This window comes from Dufourea novaeangliae, unplaced genomic scaffold (genome assembly GCF_001272555.1).
Source record: "Dufourea novaeangliae isolate 0120121106 unplaced genomic scaffold, ASM127255v1 scaffold439, whole genome shotgun sequence".
In the NCBI taxonomy this organism is placed as follows: Eukaryota; Metazoa; Arthropoda; class Insecta; order Hymenoptera; family Halictidae; genus Dufourea; species Dufourea novaeangliae.
In genome coordinates, this window is record NW_015374327.1 from 107,739 (window position 1) to 130,547 (window position 22,809).

Below are 22,809 nucleotides of genomic sequence, written 5' to 3' on the forward strand. Positions count from 1 at the left end.
TGATTTAAACAGATTTCTTCCAGTTACCGGTTACCGCCAGTTGCATTACACTCGGAACAGAAAAACATTCGTATCTCTCACACAATCGTTTTTAGAAATAGACGGTAGTTCTATTACTTTTATAGCCTTAGCTTGTCATTCCTATCTGAGTGTAACAGTTCTCGTACAGTTGAATACATTGTTTGATTATCATGAATGTACTAACACGATAAGAAACAATGTACTGTGTTATTTACATCATTCGTGTAAATATGAGTTATTCCTATCGAAAACAATCCGTGGACATATTCTACGTTGGCTATTTAAGATCCCACTAAACACGTCCATAGAAACATGAAACGGAACAAAGAATATAACATTTAAACAACGTAAATTACGATAAAAAATCATGAGACGTCTTCGTTAAAATTACAATTCTTTTTTTCTTATAAAAAGTGTTTTCCGACTTCGAATTCGATTTATACAAAATATTACAAAATTCTAACGTCTACAATTTCATGACAAGCGACATCGTACGTTATACCCATACCTTGGCCTCTGTCCTACCGCGAACAGTCACAGAAGCAGAACCTTCACACACCGGATATCCATATAATACACAATATTACCGTATGAAATATGTCTCGGTATCTGTCGGTCATAAATATTAACTTTACATACACTTCCTCGAAATGAACATACACGACTGTTACACAGTTATTTCTTAACTTACATTGACGAGAGAAAAAAAAAAATGGATTTTCAATTTTGTGGTCGAGTATCAAAGCAATATTTTAAAGTATTAACTACTTTATGATCCATAATTGTTTAAACAAGTAATCTAAGATAATACAATAAAAGTAAAAAATTTTAGAATCTGTAAAATGCAGGTTCTCACCTGTCGTTAAACTTAAAAGTTACGGTTTCGATAGTTAAGTGTACCTAATTCTGTATATAATTATATTTATAACGTTGTTGCGTATCGTATCGACATAGTTTTCCTTCTATCAAACACTGAACAACCCATGCTGTGGAAAGCAGCGGAACTTGCAATTCATTCGCCTTTTCTACCACCCACAATGGGGACGATCTGTTTGTAAGAATTACCACTGTTCCTTCCACAGAACTTTCCATTGTATCTGAAATAATATTCAATGTTCTTATTTAGCAACTATTTCTCACGTGGTATTTACAATCATGTAAGTGTTACTGGAGAGATTTCTCGTACCTGGTTTATCTGCCAACAGAACAGCAGCACCCGCGTTCTCACAAATCTGCTGCCAAAATGTGGTAAACAATTTCTCAGATTCTATATTTGGAATTATTATCATAACTTCAGCCAATGGCTTGTTACTAGATCTTTCGAACATTTCAACGTATGATTTCTTGTCCAAACTCCATCCTGCGGGTAATCCATCCTCAGCTGGATAACACTTGCCTCTTGACAGCACCTTATTATCCAATTATGATTATACGTCGGTATACCAACTGAAAGACACAACAGAGTCTTCGCAGTTGTGTTTGGCACGTTTGTTATCAGCTTTGTACTTTTGTACTCTTCCTGTGGGATCTCATTGAAATCCGTATAAACTTTCCCACCACCAGCTATTATTTGCGTGTTTAATCTATCTCTCACGAAAGGCTTCTTGGACCATTCTTCTTCGTTTTCTGTACCTGGATCCGAACTGGAATCTTTGATGTCAGATTGGTATCGATCAAGTGTCTCTAAAGGTGCACAGGTAAGAATGAAGGACATGCCTTTAAATAAATTTGAATCCTTATTTGGTATTGGACCCAGGGTTGCGATAGTCTGTTCATCGTCTACTTTTTTCTTACTTCTGGACTTGCTTTTAATACGATTCTGTGGTCCTTTCACAAATTGTTCGTAGGGAGTTCCAATTATCTCTGGTTGCACACCAATGGATGATATTTCATCCTTTATGGAAAGATTCGAGTCACTGGAAAGACCATCACTTTCGGAGACTGTTTTCATTTCTTTTTTAACTGCAGATGCTACACCGGAAACAGACGGTTCCGCTATGTTTCTACCTGTAGGTGTGTTCGTTAATTTGGACTTGGGTGTTGAAAAAACAGGGGTCCCGATTCGCCGAGAACGCCTTTTACCATCGACCATATTGTCTAATGACACTTGACTTAAATGCTTGGGTGTAGATGGAAGACTTTTATTTCCCGAGTTTACTTCTTCTTTCAGCACCTGAGCTTGATCAGAGGACAAAAAGATATCTTTCACTTGAACTTTAACTTTTTCTCCTTCGTCTGTTTCCACTGTATAATGTACTTCATTATTTACAATGTGTACATCAACAATTATACCACAGGATCCGTAGTCATCATTTTTCGTGGTAGCGTAGACAGACAAACCTTCCCTTAATGTTTTCGGTATAGTTATGATAAAGTCCTCTATGAGCACTTTACTCTTACCATCATAGAAGCTTACTTTATATTTTGTTTTTACTTTATCGATAACTGTACCGGGATAATAATTGTTATCGGACCATTTAGCGAACACATCATTCCCAATTAGGTCATCCACTTGCGATAATGGTTTCATTGAAGCATCTACGGAATCACTGTCAACAGATTCTGTTTTAGTTAAAACCTTATTCAATCCATTAGAATGATTATCTGATTTTGTGCTCTTGTTCCGTGGCCTTTTTACAGCTTTACTTTTCTTAGAGCTTTTAGGAGTTTGTACTTGAACGACTTCTTGAGGGACCTCTGGTGTAGAGGATCGAATTTTCTGTATCTGATCGTCTATCCGTTCGTTACTAACATTGGACGTATCGATACCACTGAGTTCGGAGTTTACAAAATTTAAAACACTCGTTGTCAGGAGATGACTATTCTGCCATTCCTTAGTTAGACGATCATATGCATCGTCTGTCGCTTGCTTATCATTCAATGACTGCATGTCTTGAACGTGTTTCTTTGCGTGTTTCGCAGGTCCTCTTGGTAAAGGAAAGTGCGTACTATCTCTTATTGCTAACTTAGCTGCTAATGACGCAGCACTAGAAACAGAACTTAAAGAGCTGATAGTTGATGCAAATGAAAGCCTAGATGGGTTTAATGGGTATAACTGTGGATTACTGTTTATCGATCCGGGCGATGCATCTTTATTGTCGTTTCCAGAGATATCTGCCAAAGAAGCAGAAGTATCGTTATTTTTCTGTCGTATTAATGTAGGCTCTGCAACAGCTTCACACTGCACACCAGTGATCTCCTTGCGCAGAAATTCTTTTGTACCTTCATCAACTTGTAATAAACATTTCACTCTAACATATACACAGATTTCTTTTTCCATCTGGAAAGTCTTTGTCATAGAACTACTGTGCGTCGAGGTCGATTTACTTTTATCGTCCACTATAAAAACATCAGATTCATTTTCGCTTACGCTCAATAGATCAGCATGATCGCTATCCTTGGACACAGAAGCGATTGGTTTGATTTGCCTGTTCGTATTATGCACAGGCATTGAAACATTGTTGTCTGCTTTGTCAAGCACGATTGGCATATCGCTAAAAGTATCGGATTGCAGACTGGCTGTACTGTCTGAATCGCATTTCTTGGATTCACTGCTTCCGTTAACAAGCTTGCTACCAGTTTTAACAGTATCAAGGGACGACTCCTTAGTCGTTTCTACTGATTTGTAACTGAAGTCGCTACTGCTTTTACTATCGTAGCAACTTTTGTATACTGTTTCAGCCTTTGTATTATCCAAAGCATTCTTACTGTCTGTTTTCAAATCAGATTCTTCTTCGGACGAATCCAATACAATTTTTTCTCCATCTTCATCAATCTCTACCAACTCCTTTGGCTTTGTTTTATTATCATGAACAGCGGTTCGATCATATATGAGTTCTATGCTGTTCCTGGATTTACTTACATTGGAATGAGATTCATTTGATGGTTTCCTAGAAACTGATATGTCTTCAGTTTCATTAATTTTGTCTCCTAAACTGGTATGTGTTGTAGATTCAATACCATTTTCTTTTTCTCCTGCTTTCTCAGTCTGTGCTGTTTCATCAACTAGTACACAGATGTTTGAGTCTTCAGTTGGCTTTAAACCATCTGGACTTGTATTGTTTTTATCCGATACTGTTTTCTCTGTTGTAATTGCACTTTCTTCTTTCGTATCGCTAGTTTCTGTGTTTTCATTAACTTCTCTACTCGTAACAGCTTCGTTCAGTTTCAATGTATTATTAAAATTTTCATTTTTATCTATTTCCTTCACCTGCGATTCTAAATGATTTTTATCCTGATCCTTGGCCTGCTCCTCATCTGTAACAGACTTGTCCATTGTGGTTTCCATAACATCGTCCTCTAGGGTATCTTGAGTTTCTGCAATTATTACATTAGTATCAACACAATTTTTGGAAAAGTCCTGTCGAGTGTTGTCAGACTGGAATAATTGACTCTCTTCTTCCTGAAATTCTTTCTCCTCTGGCATCGATGTATCTTCAATGGAAATTGTTCTTAAAATCTTTTTTGGTGGTTCATCGAAGGATCCTGCTTTACGTTTTAGGCTTGTTATTCCTGTATTGCTAGGAACCAGCTGTTTTGCTGGTGAATGATCTTCTGGTGGTGTGCATTGTATTATCTCCTCATCTTCTTCAACAGGTTTATCTTCACTTTGGCAGGTACTGTTATCGTTGCTTATTTTTTCTTTTTCCACTGTTTCAAGCAACTCTGCTTCTTTCATATTTTCTTCTCTTGAAATATTAGCAGCATCGCCATCAGAATCAGATGGTTTGCTTTCCACTGCTATAGTTTCAGGCACACTCCCTACAGTCTCTATGTTATCAGTTAAAGAGGAAGACATTACTTTTACAGACATTTCTTTACCTGAAGAACCATCGTCATCAAAGTCTACAAGATGAAAGTCTTGACTCTCATTCATATTAAGTCCACTATTACTCATGTCATTATGCTGGCCCAAGCTCTCGGAACCAATACGTTCAGTCTCCATTGTGCAATTTTCATTCTTTTCGGAGTCTGACATTGTTACAGCCTTTCCAGTGTAACACTGAAATAAAAAGAATTGAATGAAAATTTTCCGAAAGGATATTTTTATTAACGTACTCTTAAAATAAGATACGCACAATAAAACGTAACGAACGGAACAGAACAGACGCCTTACAACGAGGTCTGATAAAAATTCGAACCAAAATTCAAGGACACCCTATATAACGATACGGTGTTTACAACGAGTACGGAAGGTTACGGCGGGAACGTCATATGATCGTGACCATTTCATGAAAATTTCGTGCCATAAGTAATATAACGTACCAAGATCAATGACATACAGTGTACCGTGACTTCTCAACGGGATTATTTTCGTCGATTCCACAAAATATTACATTTGCCGCCGAAGACAAATATGTTCGCCGGCCGTCGAAAGCGGGAGCTCATGTATTTCTTCTAGGCCGTTCCCTTCTCGTTTCGTACCAGCTATTAGTCTCACTTATGTGTCCTTTTGCAATATCGATCACAAGATTCACATTAATAAACCGGTCTCCCATAGAAAATACAACGAAAACGCCACTTTTTAATCACAAAGGAACACAGACTATGAAACGCCATCGCCACTTTTCGGTAATCATAGATTATGTAATTCTAGATTGGCGGGGTTTCGGCTTGCAAACGAGAAGCCGCGAAAAGCTGTGTATCTAACGCCGACCAACGCAGACCAGACTCGGCTTCCGCTAGGAGAAAAAGTGGCGTAAAAGAAAGGCCTCCTACCAATTAGTAAATTTATTTCAAGTACTGAAATAAATGTTAAATCGAATGTTAATTTGGCATACATTTCAGTAATTCCAAATACCAAATGGTAGGAGACTTTTTCCCTACGTTACTTTTTCCCCTAGTGGAAGCCGGTTTGGTCGTTGGAGTAGTGAAATTATAGTAGTGATGGTAACTTCACTTCGATCACTCTATGGTTCATCATAATGTCTTTAAAAAAAGCAAAAAGAAATTTGCAGGTAACCAACTATTATCTCCCACGGTGTCAAATTGTTTATTGAATTTTTGCTTACTGAGTTCCCCCGAATTGATAGGGATCATCAGCGATATTTGTACATTCCCGTTTCAATGAAAAATTAAGTATTAGTTAAAAACGTAAGAAGAAACCAGTAGTGTTCAGAGGTGCGAATATTTAGTTAGTAATTCTTGATCAGTAATTATTATTTTAAATCAAAGCAAAACGCATCAGCGCCCTCTCTGATCTCGATTGCGGAATTAATTGATTAATAGCTTGATCAGTTTGCCGTAGATGGCACCACGTGTCAATTCTGAACACATATTCAAACGCTTCATGTTCTTCTATCGGTAGGTGTCGATACTAAAATTTAAATTTTCTAATTTTTTGTATTACGGTACCATACTCTATTGTCTGCCAATATTGGAAAACGATGGCTGTTAAGAATAACGATATCGTTCTACAAATTAATGAATTGAATATCGAATTAAAAAAGAAACTGGAGGTGGTTTCAAAGTGGCGAGGTACGCGTACAATATTCTGCTTTATACTTATGCTTTTTCTAAACCATAATAAAAAGTAACGGACGAGTATCTGATATTCTCGTATTTCAATTTATGTTCAGTGGAGTGTGCCGAATTGCAATTGGAATTTCTAAAACTGTACACTCCCCAAATGATCGAAATCTTGGAATCATTGAAAGAACTGGAAAATACGAATATTGATTCAAACAACGAATCGTTGGTCCAACGATCATGACAAATTTCAAGCGACCGTTCCAGTGGATTATTCATTATTTAAACGTTCATGAAAATTCATCGATATCGGAATCTACAATAAACGAAACGAGGTACATTTATGTTGAAATATATTTGTATTATATTCGAATACAGATCAGACACATAGACTGTATCCCACAGTTTTATAACCTAAGGACAGACAATAATAGATATACGCTTTCTTATCCGACCAAATGGAAATATATACTATAGTTAACGTCGCAGTAACTCCTTTCAAATCTCACCGAACTTCCTTCGAAATATGTTGCGTTTCGATATTTTATCATTCTGTACCATAGAAAAAGAAAAATAAATTCTATTATAACGTTGAATCGTGCAGCACCTTTCGGAAGTATCTGTATGTTATAAATGGAACGAATCAGCATAAATATTAATTGTTTATTCCGTGAATACAAAGAATACTGCTGGAGGTCATAAGTTATCCTTTTGGGTATCAAGGACGGTGTTGTTTTTACTGTACAATTATTTTGTTTGCGAGGCCGCCCATCCGAACATCATCTTTCTTAATCTTTCGTTGAATTTCTATGCAGAATGTTTCACATAAAATAATAATGTAACTCGAAATACTTTTTCTTTTAACAAATGAAATTTATTCAGACGGTAGGGGTGGAATAGATCCGATAAATAACAACTGCCGCGACTCGATAGTGATCATTATTGACATTCTTTCGTGAAAAGTACAATGAAGTGTCAGTCAACTATTATTGTCGCTCATTGTTTCAAAATTCCGTTTACTGACGAAGAATGGAAAGGGAAGTTGTAAAAGAGCTATAATTTAACCGTCAGTTAAAAGTCGTTCAGACGAAACATACACCTCGCAAATGGAACAATTTCTTTGCCTCGCAGTTTAAAATCCAATCATTCATATATGGACGACGAAACAATGTTTCCACGGAATATAATCATTTTGTTGTTAACGCAAGAACAATCGGATGATCTTCGATTTGATATTCAGGAGCGTTAGCAGTATTCTCGAATCGGCTTTAAAATTTCGGTAAACTCTCCGCTAATTCCGATAATTCGAATTCGAATAAAAACGAATCATTTAATCTTGTTTTAACCTCACAGAAAAAGGAAGAAAATGCTTGTCGCAGCTTTTTTAATCGCACGAAAAGCGAATGGAAGTATCGAAAGTTGACTGCAATCAACTAAAACACGATTCGAGGTCACATTTTCGTCAGAGTCCCATGTTTCAGTTTTTCTCGACAGAGGATGCTCTGTGTGACTTGGACTGGTCACCGCTTTATATTTTATTCGAATCTTTTCCTTTTATCGATCCGTTTGTTGCGAGCCGACCATGTCGTAACCACTTTTCAATCGTCCCTCCTGTATTGTACATTAAATAAACAGTACAGCTTTTTTCTGGCAGGCCACCATTTGATTCTTTGTTAGCGATAGCGTATCACAAATTTTGTCAGTTTCCACGAAGTAATCGTCAAAGCACTGGTGCCTTGAATCATTCGGCATCTGAAATTCGTTGAAAATTAATTGAATTTATATTTTAAACGCGTATGCAATAGCTTCAATGTCTCCAACATGTATTGCCATTATGAAAGCCTCGTTTAAAAGGCGTAAATCTAAAGTGAAAAAGATGCTTACGCAGGAGAAACAGGTATGCAGGGCAATGCAGGGCACATAAAACATTTGCAATGCTTCTACATCGAACATGGCTGCGGCCCTGCATTGTTGGTCAACCTTTTTCAATTTTGCACAGGCTGCAATCTCGTCGTCACCTTACGAATACACGTTAAAAGGTCAGCATTAGATTATCATAATTGGTAGCGTTAATCGACCGAACTCGATACCTTCGGTTTCGCCTATGTTTTTATTGGTACGCTTCTCGGTCTGCTTAGAAGGATCGTTGTTTTCCCGAAAGTTCGACGTCTGATTGGGTTGAGGACGAGCCGTAAAACTATTCCTGAGGTCATACAGAGCTTTTCTCATTTTTTCGAGTGAATATTGAGCGGCCAATCGCGCCATTACTTTGTCCTTCACCTGTTGTTCGATTCACCAATATATCATTAGTAACTTCCCGATAGCTTCCCCCAGATAGCACGTGACGCCTTGAAGACGCCTATTTGACGGATATTTTATGTCTAAGACGCCTTCAAGCCGTTTTTAAGGCATCATTCGGTGTCATGTGCTATCTGGGTCTAATTTATACTGTAGAATTCTATGTATACAGGGTGTCCCACGCAACTGGAACAGGCTTGTACCTCCTAAACGGTTGGGAATAGAAGAAAGTTAAATGGTATCAGACGGTGCCTAATATGCAACTAATTTTATGCACTTTTGTGCATCGGTGCATCCGAAAAATGCACCTGCACTTTTTTTTTAAAACGGAAACCTATGTTTTGGACTACATCAATCGATGCAGTGTCTTATAACATCTTCTTCTATTATCAACCGTTTAGGAGGTACAGCCTGTGCAGTTGCATGGAACACTCTGTATAATACAATCTTCCAAATATACACCTTTTGCAAAGTAGCTGCTTCCTCCGTGTCCGCGTATCTCAAAGCCTTCTCCATGATCAAATCCTCCAGCTTGACGTTCCTGTCAATATTCTCTTTCTTATATTCCCGATCGTTTCCTCGTAGATTGTCACCCATATTCTAAACAATTCACCGATTCGGTTGCTTCAATCAATGCCGAGTGTCACGATAATTCATCAAATGACTTTTATTTACCTCATAATATCGTTGCAACATCCACTCATCGTCCTGATTTTGCGTTCCCTGGCCGGCCATCAATGATGCCTTCTTCCTCCTTCGATCAATACCGAAATATTGCGACCAGTCGACACTCTTCTTTCTGACTTCGATGGACTTGGACTTGCCGAGTTTCGTCGCGTTCTCCTTTTGCCCTTTCGCCGGTGGAGTCACTTTTGGCGACTCCGAGGTACTTTCGTGGTTCTGCTTATCGTGATCGTGCTCGTGATTGTGATCATGATCGTGATTATGATTATGATCATGATCGTGGTCATGATTGTGCTCGTGATCGTGTGTGCGATTCCGGTTATTGGAGGGCTGAGTGCCGAACAACGCTCCCAAATCTTGGGCAACCTTTAACATACGACAAGTGCCATATAAACAGTTCTACATTTTATACAGGGTGTAACAAAAAGGTTGGAGGACGAATGGGAGATTCGTGAGGTGATTTGAAACAGGTTTTTGCTAAGGAAAAACTTGTTTCAAATCACCTCACGAGTCTCCTATTTCGGGGTCCCCCAACAGTTTTGTTACACCCTGTATATTACTGGTCGTTATAGTAATTTAAAAACATAACATTTTCTCTTCATTCTAGATTCGTGAGACTACCTTAGGGTCGGTGACCCGTTCCCTCGTAGCCAATGGTTGCGGACTTCTCTTAGCGACTGAATATCGCTTCACCATGTTTCGATACGTTCTAAAATCACGATCGACCGGATACCTTCCGTTGACGACGTTCCTCCGTTCAGCCAACGTCAGGTACAATAAATTAGGATCTTGTTCACGATCAGAGTACTCGTTCTCGTCGACTTCTGCATTTTGTGCACGCGACAGAGCCTCCTTGTTCAGTGCTTCGCCCCAAGACATCGATCCAGTATTTCTGGGAAAAATTTAGCGAAAAAATGATACAGAATTCGGTATAAATATTCTAAAGAATGATATAACAAATGATTCGTTCAATATCAATTTCCTAAGTATTATTTCGTAACGGAATTACAGGCATTTACAAATTGGATTCTCGTGGCGCCTGACGGTAGACAACCCGCCTTTCATCTATGCATGTGACCACCATTCTTGCGGTCTATCTATCGCCAGGCACGCGTATTTTCGAACAAAAAAGGATTATTTTTTATTCACTGACTCGTAGAGCTTGTTGTTCCCGTGGTTGGGCCTGAATCGGTCGTAAAGTGCTTGACGACCATCCATGTACATTTCATCGTCCACATCGCCGAGGCTGTAAGGCGATGATCCGTCTTGTTCATCCAGAAACAGTTTAGCCAATTCTTTATTGTCGACGCCGACGATTCTATGTTCCTTATAAATAGACTGTGGATTTTTATGCATTTATAGAATATTCGTTCATCTAAAATACGAAATAATGAAAAGTTTTAAAGAGGATATTCAGGTTTTCTTTTTATTTTCAACTACCCAGATAGCAGATGACGCCCTCAAGACGCCCGTTTTACGGTTATTTCAGGTCTAAGACGCCTTTAAGGCGTTATCGAGCGTCATGTGTTATTTGGGCTAGAACCTTTAACAGGAAAAATGAAATTTCCTGTGCATCCAGTTTCGAGAAAATAATCCATAAATTCTATTATTTCCATAAACATCTACAGTTTACTTAAAACGATGCGACGGTATATCCGGTACCTGTTGCGGGGCACTCTCCACGTAATCTATCAAGGCTCTCTCCAGTAACTTGTTGTTGAGATCCTGAAAACCGTTCCCCACAGTCTCGAGTTGTCCAACTTCTGCAAGTTACGCAAGCAAATTGTGTTAGACTGTTTTCCAATAAGTTATACATTGCTTCAAAGATATAACGTTAGCCATAAACCTGATCGACCCTGAAGCTTATGTGTTTGGTAGCCTAATCCTGTCATTCGATAACAATTTATTGTATAACACTGTTTTTCTACGTAGTGTAGACGCAACTTAACGCTACGGGCGTAGCCAAGTTATCAGTCAGGGGGGCAAAAATATTTAATAATTTTTAAAAATGCTTTACGTAGCCAGACAGACATTATTTTGTTTTTAAAGTCATAAATCGTTGAAAATGTATGCGTTTTATTAATAGAGGCTGTTGATCGTGTTTCGAAATATACTGCAATATTAAATATTACGCAAACATTTTGTAACTGGGAGGGGATGGGGGGGGCAAAATCCAATTTTTGTCTGATAGGATGGGGCAAAAGCCACTTTTTTCTGTCCAAAGGGGAAGGGCAAGTGCCCCCTGGCTACGCCCATGCTTGGGGACCTCTCTGGAGCCTTCGGACAATAATTGAGAATTTACTGCACTTGCCAAATGATGAAAAAAAAAGTCAAAATACGCACATAGCGAACGCTATATCTCTGAAGCAACATACTCGACGTTTCGTTTATATTAGAACGATAATACCATTCGGTAGAAATTCGATCTCCTCGTCCTCGACGACGATTTCTCTTTCGCCTTGTCGATCTCTGTCGAATTTCCGGTCAGCATCGTCGCCGTGATACTTGAACGATCGAAGATCATTGTAATAATCTTGGGAAGTGCTGTCCAAGGATCTCTGTTTCCTGCAGGAACCATCGCCGTCGCTGTTCCAGCGATTAGGAATATCAGTAGCCATTCTTGCCGCTGCATTTTTCCTGTCGAGTCATAACAGACACGTTCGAATGAGAAATTCAAGTTTTCGTGTGACTCGCAATCGGGGTGGTTTGATTTATTTTCTTATTTTGTCTCCAAGAATCACCCCTTAAATTTTTGCCCCATTAGTGATCGAACATCCTGTATATGTATGTATATCTGGACCGCAGAGTGTATTAACTCCACTTTTTAAAAACAAATACCTCGAGAGCTAATAATTTTTTTGCCATGGTACCCTAATAATTTTTTACGTAGAATGAATACAGGAATCGATCTGTGTAACAAACAATATCCATTTCCATGTAAAGAAATGATGCAATTGTTAATTACACATACACTGTTGCGCTTGAAAAAAATCTAAGAGCCTACAGGTGTAGTGCTCTTCGAGCCATTTATCTTTCTCCTTTGGCATTTTTTCATAAATGCATTGATAACGAAATTATGACCTGAAACAATTGCGTGGACCTCCCTGTATAATATACCTATAGGTTGAATAGTAAAATTTCTAAATAGTAAAAATCTAGTCACGTTGTTCAGGTTACAGTTTCATTTTGCAACAATAATTTTTAAATATCAGACACATACAAACACACATCTATTTGCCTATTTTTATGTAAATCAGTGTCCCAATATAATAATACATTATTTTTATATACTATTCTTTATACGTCACGTTGTTATTAAGTAAAATAAATAAAATAAATAAAATGACACTATTAGGGACACTGACAGTAATTGGGGCATTTACCCTATAATATTCGTGACGCGATTCCGTTTAGAAATGTCCATCTTTCATTGGCCGCGAAGGGTGAATCGTTGCCGAAGGGATTCAGAAGTTCGATCGCTTGACCCTGTGCCGCAAGGAAAGTATTCCATGTATGTCACTAGCTCTACGTGACAGTGTTTCAGTCGGTTATCGATTCCGTTGAAAAGGGCACCCGAAGTCCCTCGCTCGATTGAAGACGTAGTAACGACGTCCGGCATGTGATGCAACAGGGATTTTCGCGGTCGGACCAGTAACTGGGGTCGCGTATCGGTTGATTTTAAATAGTAAACACAAGTTTACGATCAATCGTCTATTATCGTTTCCTTACAGATCATTCGTGTGACCTTTTTTCCCCGGGAAACATCGTGCAACAATGTTTGACGAAGCAACCGGAAGGGATTAAAAACGACAGTTCCGTGGAATCTTAACAGTTTTTGGTGTGCCTTCGACGAAACGACTACGGCTCACGAAGATCACGTTAAGTTTAACAGAAACTTTAAAGGTGAAAGGTGAATAAGCTACGCTCGGTAATATTCCAAGACGATTATCATCACGTCCGTTCGCGGATCGATAAACGTTTCGCCTCAAAACGAATACTTGCACCGTGATCCTCGTTCCGTAGATTTAATAAACGAATTCCAGCTTTCGACGCATCCTTGCCGGTGATTATCGGGGCTGTCCCCACACAACGAGCATTCCATCTATTTCGGAATGTTATCAAGTCGGCGAGTTGACGCGCGACGGATCGATCATTCACCTTTATAACGCGAACTTCCACGGTCACCGGTGTCGGCACCGTGTGCACCGAGAGTAGCTAACAGATGGTCGAACAGAACACGATCAACGGAATCCCTAAACGATTTTTCAACACGAAACACACATTATGCAATTAATTTCGACATTGTGAAATTAATTGTCCAACAAACAACACAAACTCATTCACCCTCCCCCATCAGAGCAACGGTGTTCGCGGATGAAAACGTAGAAACGTTCGGAGAACAGAAGAACCGCCCCCGAAAAGGGTTTTTTTTTTTTTGGGACTTACTTGGCTTTAATTATACATTCGCGTGAGAACACAAGCACTCCAAGGCCGTTCTCGTCCGTTTTGTTTTTTTTTTCTGTTCTTTATTTTTGTTCTCTCCTCTTATGCCACGTTCTACACGAATGTCTCCTCGATTAGCTGGCTCTCCACGAGACGACTCCGCGGTACATGGAATCCCGGTCCCTGTCTTCCATGAGTACCGATGACGCGGTCGTTTATATAGCGAGGAGTCAGCGGGATCAATAGAAACGCGCATGGATCTGATGGGTCAGCAGCAACAAGTAAAGGCGTGGAGTGCGCCCAAAGATTGTCGCCCATTTCACACGCACACAGAGATGCACACGTAGGATGTAGGAACGACAACATCCATTTGTACCACGCGTCGATGCTGTTCCGCCGTTGATCGTTTCGCAACAATGGACGAGATATTTCGCGGCATAATATTGGTCGGACAACGACGAACAAACTCGGCTTCCGGTAGGGGAAAAAGTGAGGTAGGCGAAGGGACTGTTGCCCAGAGATTAGCAAATTCATTATTTAAATAAGGAATTTCGAATGATGAATAAAAGATGAAAAGGCACTTCGTCATTTTCAATCGTATACACGTGGAAATTCCAATATTTATTACAGAATAATACTTCTTCTTGAATGAATCATCATTTGGCAAGCAATTGTTTAATCTGTTGCTTTTCACTATGTATTATTCGAATGAAAATGTGCCCAACTCTGCTCCTACCATTTAGTTTTCGGAGTTACTGAAATTTATGGCAAATTAATATTCGGTTTAACATTTATTTCGGTAACTAAAATAAATTTAGTAAATGGTAGGAGACTTTTCTTCTACGCCACTTATTCCTCTGACGGAAGCCTTAGACGTCTTTAAGGCGTCATGTGCTATCTGGGATATTGTCAGAAACTCAATGATCCTTCAGATTCATGGTGAGATGGGTGATGGTTTCTTTAATTGTCCTATCGAGCGGTAGCGTTTGGAAGATGATACCAGGGGTGGTATTGATGAGTTTTGTATCGCTTCAGCCTCGAGATATTCACACGCTGTATAGATTCCTCTTCCATTTTGTGCATGAGCTAAGAACAGCGTGTACTCTTGGATATTCTTGGGCAAGTATTCACTTGAAAATCCGCGTAGCCGTGATTGTTGTCGCTTGGACGACTGTTCTGGAAATAATAATCGGAGAGTCGTGAATTAATAAAAAGAAAATCTCTGGTTCACCGAAACAGGTGGCTCGGGCTCGGCAAAGTTTCCCCGAGCAAACATTTTCCGGGACCCGTGTTCCGGTTTCTATGGTTTCGTCGGCTTTTACGGTTATCGAACGACCGACGTCGCTTCCGTTCGAAGGAATGCGAACGGACCAAACCGTATGCACGTGACCGATACGGGGCTGATCGAGAAAAAAGCATATCGTGATCGTTGGATCACCATCCTTCCGCCTTCTGTCGTAATACTGCTCGACTGGGTAATTACTAGACTGCGGATTTTATGCATTTACAGCGTCTAGGATTGTTTAAATCGCAGTATACAAAAATATTTAGTCAAATTTAATGAGATACTTGGTTTATGTGTATTCTAATAGAATCCTTAATAAGATAAAGAAATTTTTCTTTGATAGTTGCTTTTGAAAAAATGGACAATAAAAATCTATATTTGCATAAACATCCGCAGTCTAGTTATTACTAATACTGCGGATTTGATGCATTTATAGCCCAAAAGGTTCTTTGAAATACAATAAAAGAGAAAACTTTCATCGGATCCAATGAGTTTTCTATTTTATTGATAATTGCATTAGAAAATGAATGATAGAAAACAAAAAAATACCGGTATTTATTTCGGTTTTCGGTAATATATCGGTTTCGGTATAGCTTTGATGGCGTAATATCGGTATCATACCGGTTTAAGTGCCTGGTGGGAAGGGCCGCGAGTTTCGCAAATGTTTTGTTCGAAAGACGATGGAACTCATTCGATAGAACTGGACGATACGACTTATCCAGCTGGTTGGTATCGCGATAAGTTTTATCGGAGATAACAGGAAACAAAGGGGAATCATCGGGGTTCGATAATCAGTATCCGTAGACGCTTCCGAGGATGATAACTAGAAGACGCGACCCCTGGAAACATCGCCATTTCCTGAAAAAAAGAACGGATTCCGTTGAGTTCTTCCTCGGTTCGTCAAGAGGGAATAGAGGAAAGGCCCGAGGCGAAGGTTATCTCTCCACCTCGTGCGCAAAGCTGACCTGTTTCACCATAACAATATTCACACTTCGCGGTTGATCGATCCGTACATTCCCTCGCCACTTGACGAGTTCATTAGAATTAATTAATTCAGCAAGGTTCACCGCCGCGTTAAAAGCTGCGCCGTAAAATCGACACATCGAGGGAAGTTATGGTGCAAACAATTTACACGGGCTACCGTGCAAGCCATTATGGTCCCGAGAGATATGGATGTCAGCGGCCTTAATCGTGTAATGTCCGGTAATTAACCATTTTTTTTTTTTTTTTCATTAGTTGCACTTTTCTCGCACTGTTGCCTGAAAGCGATCCATCGATTTCTTACAGTTGCTTTTCCACAGTTTTTTTTTAACGTTTAACGCTCGCCCAGCAATCGACGAAATAAATATGGCTTAGCGCCGTTAACGATATTCGATAATTATCGCGGATTCTTTCGTTTTTATTGAAAGAACAGAAATAACGTTTCGGTAGGTACTTAACGGCGGCTGGGCGAGCGTTAATGAAATTTCAATCTCATTCCGTAACCCGATAAAATATTCGGTTGTAAAAAACATTTTCTTGTTAATTGAACAGAGAACAACGTCGTGATTGGTCCAACGTTAGAAATGCGTGAGACCGTATCAGCGTATTCGCCTCCTGTTTATTCGGGTCCGAACGTCATTACGGCACAGCCACAAGGTAAACAAACGCGGCACCGTCCATCACGAACTAATTCTTACAGGAATCTACAAAAAAAAAAAATGCATATAAGCTGGGTTTAAAACGGTTTGCCCTTTAGACGTAATCGTGTGCAGTTTAAATCACGATTTTGCGGCAACTCGCGAAAAAGGCTTCCGATGACCAGAGTTTCTTTTATACTAGGAGAAATCCAACAATCAAGGAGGCCGATTCCCGTGAACACATTGGATTGGACATCAACGCCGAGATCCCAGCTCAGCACGCTCTCGGGAACTCATTTCTTGGGCAATGTGGAACAGTTGGAGATACAGCAGATCGTCGACTTGAGTACACGTTCGTATTCTTCTTTAGTGAATCTACCTCACAGATAGCACACGACGCCTAATGACGCCTTGAAGACGGCTTAAAGGCGCCTTAGACCTAAATGAGCCATGAAATGGACGTCTTTGAGGCGTCGTGTGCTATCTAGGCGTGCAGCTGAACCTTAGAGACTGTAGTTTAGTTCCTAGCCTCTAGGCGGTGAACAATTTCTTATTCCTCTACAACTATAAAAGAAAAAGGAAACAATATTGGATCACTCTTTCATCCATTTTACGACTATTTTAAGTCTTAGACGCCTTTAAGCCGTCTGTGTGCTATCTGGAAAATTATATCTTCTCCATCCTTAATTTTTTGCGTTCAGTCTGTCTCCAAGCATCTCTTCCCAGCGAAGAACAATTGTTTCTGATCCTTTTATTACTCCTCAGTGCTGGGTAGAACGGAGAGGGGTTTTCAGTACAGGGTGAAAGTCCCGAAAGCGGAGTCATTGTTTCTGGCTATAGAGACGAAGCATGAAAATCGATCGACCATATTCAATTGGTCGAAACTGATACGCGGGGATTTCTCGTTGAACATATTGGATCAGTGCGGCGAGCCTGCATTCATTATGAAAATAAACTCACGATGGAGTTACACGTTGAATAAACTACGCGTAAGTTCCGAGCCGCCATCTTGTTCGCTTTACTTCGTTTATCGCAGCGTTCTTTGAAATCTTTCACTCCACAGAAAATCACGGTAGGAAGCACGAACCTTATCGGAACGGTGGAACAAAATTTCAGTATAATCGGGCCCAGTTTCACAGTCTACGACCCAGCGCGAAACGAACTTTGCAATATCTTTGGGCCGAACGTGTGCGGCTGTTGTATGTACAAAGAAGCGCAATTCCAGGTACACTGATTAATTATACTGAAATTTTTCTGAAAAAAAATAAAAAAAGTGAGAACCGTGGAATTATTGTTGTTCGTGCAAACCTTCGTCTGCAAACAATATTATTTTCAAAACCTGTGTGTCGCGCTTTGCGCATTTCGAACCGAAACGAAACTATAGCTCCGCGCCATCTTCTTATATCGTAATATCGGAACATTCCGACAGAGTATACACATAGTTTAGAAACGAAATTTTCAATTATTTCAGGTGATTTCAGTCGACGGTACTCACCAAATCGCATCTTTGATGCACCAATGGAACAATAGTTTGCATGACTATACATTGCTAATCACCTTTCCAGCAGACACAGATGTAAAACTGAAAAGCTTGCTCCTCGCAGCTGCGTTTCTGGTGGTAAATATTCTCAAAACGTCCATAGCCTTCGAAGAATATGTATATCTCTTCTTAATTCTGTCTTAGCGTAATTCAAAACTCATGGCAATTTTTTGCCCAACTATATATGTGTCATCGAATAAACGAATATAGGTCGAATTATTTTACGTGGCATTTCAGGAATACATGTACTTCGAGAAAATAAGGAGGACGTCGCCGCGGACGTGAACGAAGGAACGAATGATACACAAACATATCGTTCGAAACAGATGTAATTTTCTTTGTATGTAAACAGTCTGACGAAGAATACACCTAATTCTCTATTACAATGACTCATCGACGTTAAGAATTTTGTCCTAACTCGGATCACGTTGGATCACGTCCGTTTCCCAGTTACTGATTTCTTCTCCACAATCTAGGGATAAGCTTGTGTTTACGACTACAGCTCCTCGTTCGTACACGCCATACACTACCTTATACTTCTGAATTGGTCATCAAAGTGGGTAGTATGCATATTCAAACTTGCTACATATGCTAACAAACAATTTGCATTTTTCTAACACATATCGTACGAAGTGGATATGGATATCGCTGATTATTACTATTTCTTGGACAATCCTTTATTAAGATTCTTACTAATACTTGAGATTTTAGAAGAAGAAGAGAATGAAGAATACCATACATCAAATTTCTGAACGTGCATTTCTTCAGAAGTAAAACTTGCTGTTACGTTAATTAGTGTTTCATTATCCATTTTATATAATTTTAAATAGAAAGATCGTTCGAAAAGTCTGGGTAAATCGTTGCCTCAATCACAACAGATAGGGCGAAAGATCAAACTTACTTTTTACGCGTACAGAACAACCGCTTCCATTGTTCTCAGAAGCGTGTAATTCGTTTGTCCCAATACGTCGGAGCTACTCGCTCAAATACGCGTCCAGTATATATAGGTAACCGTAGCCTTAAATTAGCAGTAAAAGTCGACTTTATATATATATATATGTCAAAACGTCCCAGTGTTCTTTCTTATACTCTTATCTTGTTCCCAGAGTATACTTGTGTATGTAAATACTTTGTATCTTATCTATTATACATAAGCATCTATACAGTGTTACGTATGAATTGAGTTTCCAGTAGTATATACTTCATTTTGACGAGTCATTTGTAATTAACTTAATTCAAAGTTAGCATTGTTAATTCGATACATTAAAAATATTATTTCTTTTTTTTTTCAGACTACAGTTCTTTTTGTGAGATAAAAAATGGATCTGTTAGCTCTTGTTGGCTTAGTAGTCATTATTTATTATTTGGTTTACATGATATATCCATGGTTCTTGGATTGCGATTTAAAACTTGCTTTTTACGAAAAGTTTGGGAAACCCATAAGTGAATATTAAAAATATTATATTTATGCCACATGTTTAGAAAATTCGTTTTCTATGTATTGTTCATTTCTTTTTATTTCTACAGCTTCCTTGAGGGGGAAGACAATATGGATAACAGGAGCATCGAGTGGAATTGGGGAACATCTTGCATACGTCTTAGCAACTGCTGGTTGTAAATTAGTTTTATCCGCACGGAGAAAAGAAGAACTAGAGAAAGTAAAAGCCAATTGCCTTCAAAGTAAATGTCCATTCCAAACAGATTTTTCGATTGTTGTTTGTACATGTTTATAAAAATTTCATATAAACTTATGAACTTATTCTCAGGAAACTCAAGTTTAACCTATACAGATATTGAAGTACTTGTTTTGGATATCTGTGACATAGACAGTCATGAAACAGCATTTAAACACGTTATTAGTAAATTTGGGAAAGTATGTACACTCTGAATTTTTATGCTAGTACTAATGTATGACTAATTTTAAAATTATTTTCAATTCTTGTTCTAGTTAGACATACTGGTAAATAATGCTGGTCGGTCTCAAAGAGCACTATGGGAACAAATTGATCTGGCTGTTGACAAGCAGATGTTTGATTTAAACGTTTTCTCACAAGTTGCTCTCAGCCGATTGGTGGGAAAATACTTCTTCCAAGTAGGTGAAGGTCACTTTGTGGTTACTTCGAGTGCTGCAGGAGTCGGAGCAACAGCATTTTCTGCTACCTATTGTGCAACTAAATACGCTTTACACGTTAGTAAAAGCAGTATTGAAAATTACTAATCATATGTATTTGTTAATATTGTGTACATATTTCTTTTTGTGATACATAGGGATATTTTCATACTTTCTGGATAGAAAAGATAAGTCAAAATGTACCAGTTACAGTGGTATGTCCAGGACCAATTCAAACAAATTTCTTAGCAGAAGCTTATACAGAAAAGCCAGGGGAAGTGAGTTCAATCATTCAAATAAAGCATGTACTAGCTTTTTAGTATAACTACTTTTACAGAAATATGGCGAAAACACAAACAGTAATTCGGAGAATAAAGTCAGTGCAGAACGTTGTGCAACACTGATGGGAGTTGCGATCGCGAATAAACTTCTTGAAGTGTGGATCTCTAAACCACTTATACTTCAGTTACTATACCTCAGAGTTTATTATCCAAATATAGCAATCTGGTATATGATTTGACTAACGACTCATCAGATTTTCTACACCATCATCCATATAACAACATTATTTATCTTTCCAGGGTATTGAGAATATTAGGACCAAGATTTTTGCAACGTTTACGGGACGATAAAACAACGCTCAAACAAGAACAATGAATATGATGTTTAATATATATTTTACACTTATCTAATAAAAAAGGTCTCAAATGATGTGGGAAAGTAAATTTAACAGAAGTCTCGCTGAATTTTTTTTAATTTAAAAATTCTATATAGTCTATAATATTATATCGAAAATCACTGGTTATCTACTGATTCTAATAGTTTTTTGCATATCTTTCCCCTCCTTATTGCATCTTTAAATAGACGACAATACAGTTCTATAGCACAAGGTGAATCATCATTTCCAGGGACAGGATATGTTATAAGATTAGGATTACAGTTTGTATCTACAATGCCAATGGTAGGAATACACATCTTTGCTGCATGTGCCACAGCGATATGCTGGTGAGTAACTGACTCCTTAGTTGTGAGGAATATACATAAATCTGGTAATCTAGTAACAGCTCCGAATTCAAACTCTGCATTTGAAAATGTGCCAAGTTTCCAGCTCCTAGTGTGAGCAAACTCCTTGCACTCTTTGGCAGTTTTTTCTACTATATAAGAAATCTGAGGGTTCTTAGCAATAAACAAGATAATTCCATCTCTAAATGCAATGTGAGCTGTAAAATTTAATGCCTGCCGCAAAAGCTCAGCTGTTTGATCCAAGTCAATTATTAAATGACCTAATCTGGATCCGAATATGAAAGATCGCATATTATCATTTAAAGATCCTTCTTTGTGACCATAATGTACTCTTGCGTTGAACAAATCTTCCACTGTAAATAAATTGTGAACTTTAAAGAAGTCTGGATGTGTCAAAGGTTTTATATGTATCTTCTCAGCTTCTGGAACATCTAAAATATTAAGATTAAGGTTCATACCAATGTATAATGAAGCTGAAGATTTTAATTAGAATACTCTTTTTATTATTACCAGTTTCTAATTCAGGGTGTGCATCCATTGGTACTTCAATCCGTGGGACATTTGTAGCAAATGGACGTAGAATATGTTGGTCCCCACATACTGTAACAAAATATGAAAATAAAGCGATTAATATTTCAAAACATTCAAATTTTTTAGCTAGACAATTAGTCTCACTTACGTCGGGATAAAACTCTTCTCGTGGCTATACTAGTCATTTTAACGATTTCTATAAACTAGAGAATATTAACTGGTTTTGAATAAATTATTAAATATCGGTATGTATACTTGAATTCCACCAGAAACAGTCGCAAGTTTACCAAAATCATCAACTTCAGAATTGGTTAGGAAAATCTAACATTGAGAAACCGATAAGATACTTGTTTCAAATCATAGATTTTAAATGTACCAAGGAAGAAATTCATATAGATGAAATACTGCACATTTCATTAAATATACCGAAACTGACTTCTATCAATTACTTCCACGTCAATATCTCATCGTCTCAACGTAACAAATCAACATAATTGTAAATAAATAGTTAATTTTTTATATGTAAATAGAAGATAATTAAAATGACCCGTGGTGTCATCTATGTCTATCATGTCCAAATTACTACAAACTTAGTGTCACATTCTTATCAGAGAGCGACACTACTGCGTGTTTCTTTTAGCAGAAATTCAATTGGTAACTTTTAATAACTTTATATACTATACAGAGAGTAGTTTTACAGGTGCAGATTTTGACAGTTCGACAATTTCCGGGGAACTGTTATAAACGTGAGCAAAATCAGAATAAGTGAATACTTTTTAAATTACTC

The 22,809-nt window shown here is 38.3% G+C and overlaps 5 protein-coding genes across 9 annotated transcripts; 2 read left to right on the forward strand and 3 right to left on the reverse strand.

The window, feature by feature from the left end:
- Nucleotides 1-859: 859 nt before the first annotated feature.
- On the reverse strand, nt 860-5,076 carry LOC107192913. The gene is given in 3 exon segments (XM_015582269.1): nt 860-1,118; nt 1,208-1,405; nt 1,408-5,076. Coding segments are annotated over 3 exon segments (3,987 nt in total). The 5' UTR covers nt 5,000-5,076; the 3' UTR covers nt 860-921.
- A 3,024-nt stretch (nt 5,077-8,100) lies between these two features.
- On the reverse strand, nt 8,101-14,091 carry LOC107192901. Its single transcript, XM_015582250.1, is given in 11 exon segments — nt 8,101-8,241; nt 8,374-8,507; nt 8,580-8,769; nt 9,250-9,387; nt 9,463-9,837; nt 10,093-10,363; nt 10,625-10,809; nt 11,098-11,234; nt 11,879-12,044; nt 12,047-12,108; nt 13,918-14,091. Coding segments are annotated over 10 exon segments (1,782 nt in total). The 5' UTR covers nt 12,104-12,108; nt 13,918-14,091; the 3' UTR covers nt 8,101-8,112.
- A 2,234-nt stretch (nt 14,092-16,325) lies between these two features.
- LOC107192878 (phospholipid scramblase 2-like) lies at nt 16,326-18,643 on the forward strand. Its single transcript, XM_015582226.1, has 7 exons — nt 16,326-16,402; nt 16,733-16,837; nt 17,021-17,170; nt 17,584-17,807; nt 17,882-18,043; nt 18,290-18,436; nt 18,596-18,643. Exons 1-7 carry the CDS (start codon nt 16,354-16,356, stop codon nt 18,641-18,643), a joined length of 885 nt encoding a protein of 294 aa, XP_015437712.1. The 5' UTR covers nt 16,326-16,353.
- A 43-nt stretch (nt 18,644-18,686) lies between these two features.
- Nucleotides 18,687-21,178, forward strand: LOC107192906 (dehydrogenase/reductase SDR family member 7). 5 transcript variants are annotated; one of them, XM_015582259.1, is made up of 8 exons: nt 18,687-18,698; nt 19,651-19,801; nt 19,886-20,038; nt 20,125-20,231; nt 20,307-20,546; nt 20,627-20,746; nt 20,806-20,975; nt 21,050-21,178. In XM_015582259.1, the coding sequence occupies exons 2-8, from the start codon at nt 19,678-19,680 to the stop codon at nt 21,123-21,125; spliced, it is 990 nt and encodes a 329-aa protein (XP_015437745.1). In that variant the 5' UTR covers nt 18,687-18,698; nt 19,651-19,677; the 3' UTR covers nt 21,126-21,178. The 5 variants fall into 5 exon arrangements, with proteins under 5 accessions (XP_015437745.1, XP_015437744.1, XP_015437743.1 ...); XM_015582258.1 differs by lacking the exon at nt 18,687-18,698 and adding an exon at nt 18,888-18,914; XM_015582257.1 differs by lacking the exon at nt 18,687-18,698 and adding an exon at nt 18,900-18,921.
- Nucleotides 21,177-22,491, reverse strand: LOC107192908 (28S ribosomal protein S2, mitochondrial). Its single transcript, XM_015582261.1, has 3 exons — nt 22,171-22,491; nt 22,002-22,091; nt 21,177-21,922 (listed from the first exon to the last, which is right to left on the reverse strand). The coding sequence occupies exons 1-3, from the start codon at nt 22,205-22,207 to the stop codon at nt 21,264-21,266; spliced, it is 786 nt and encodes a 261-aa protein (XP_015437747.1). The 5' UTR covers nt 22,208-22,491; the 3' UTR covers nt 21,177-21,263.
- Nucleotides 22,492-22,809: the final 318 nt, after the last annotated feature.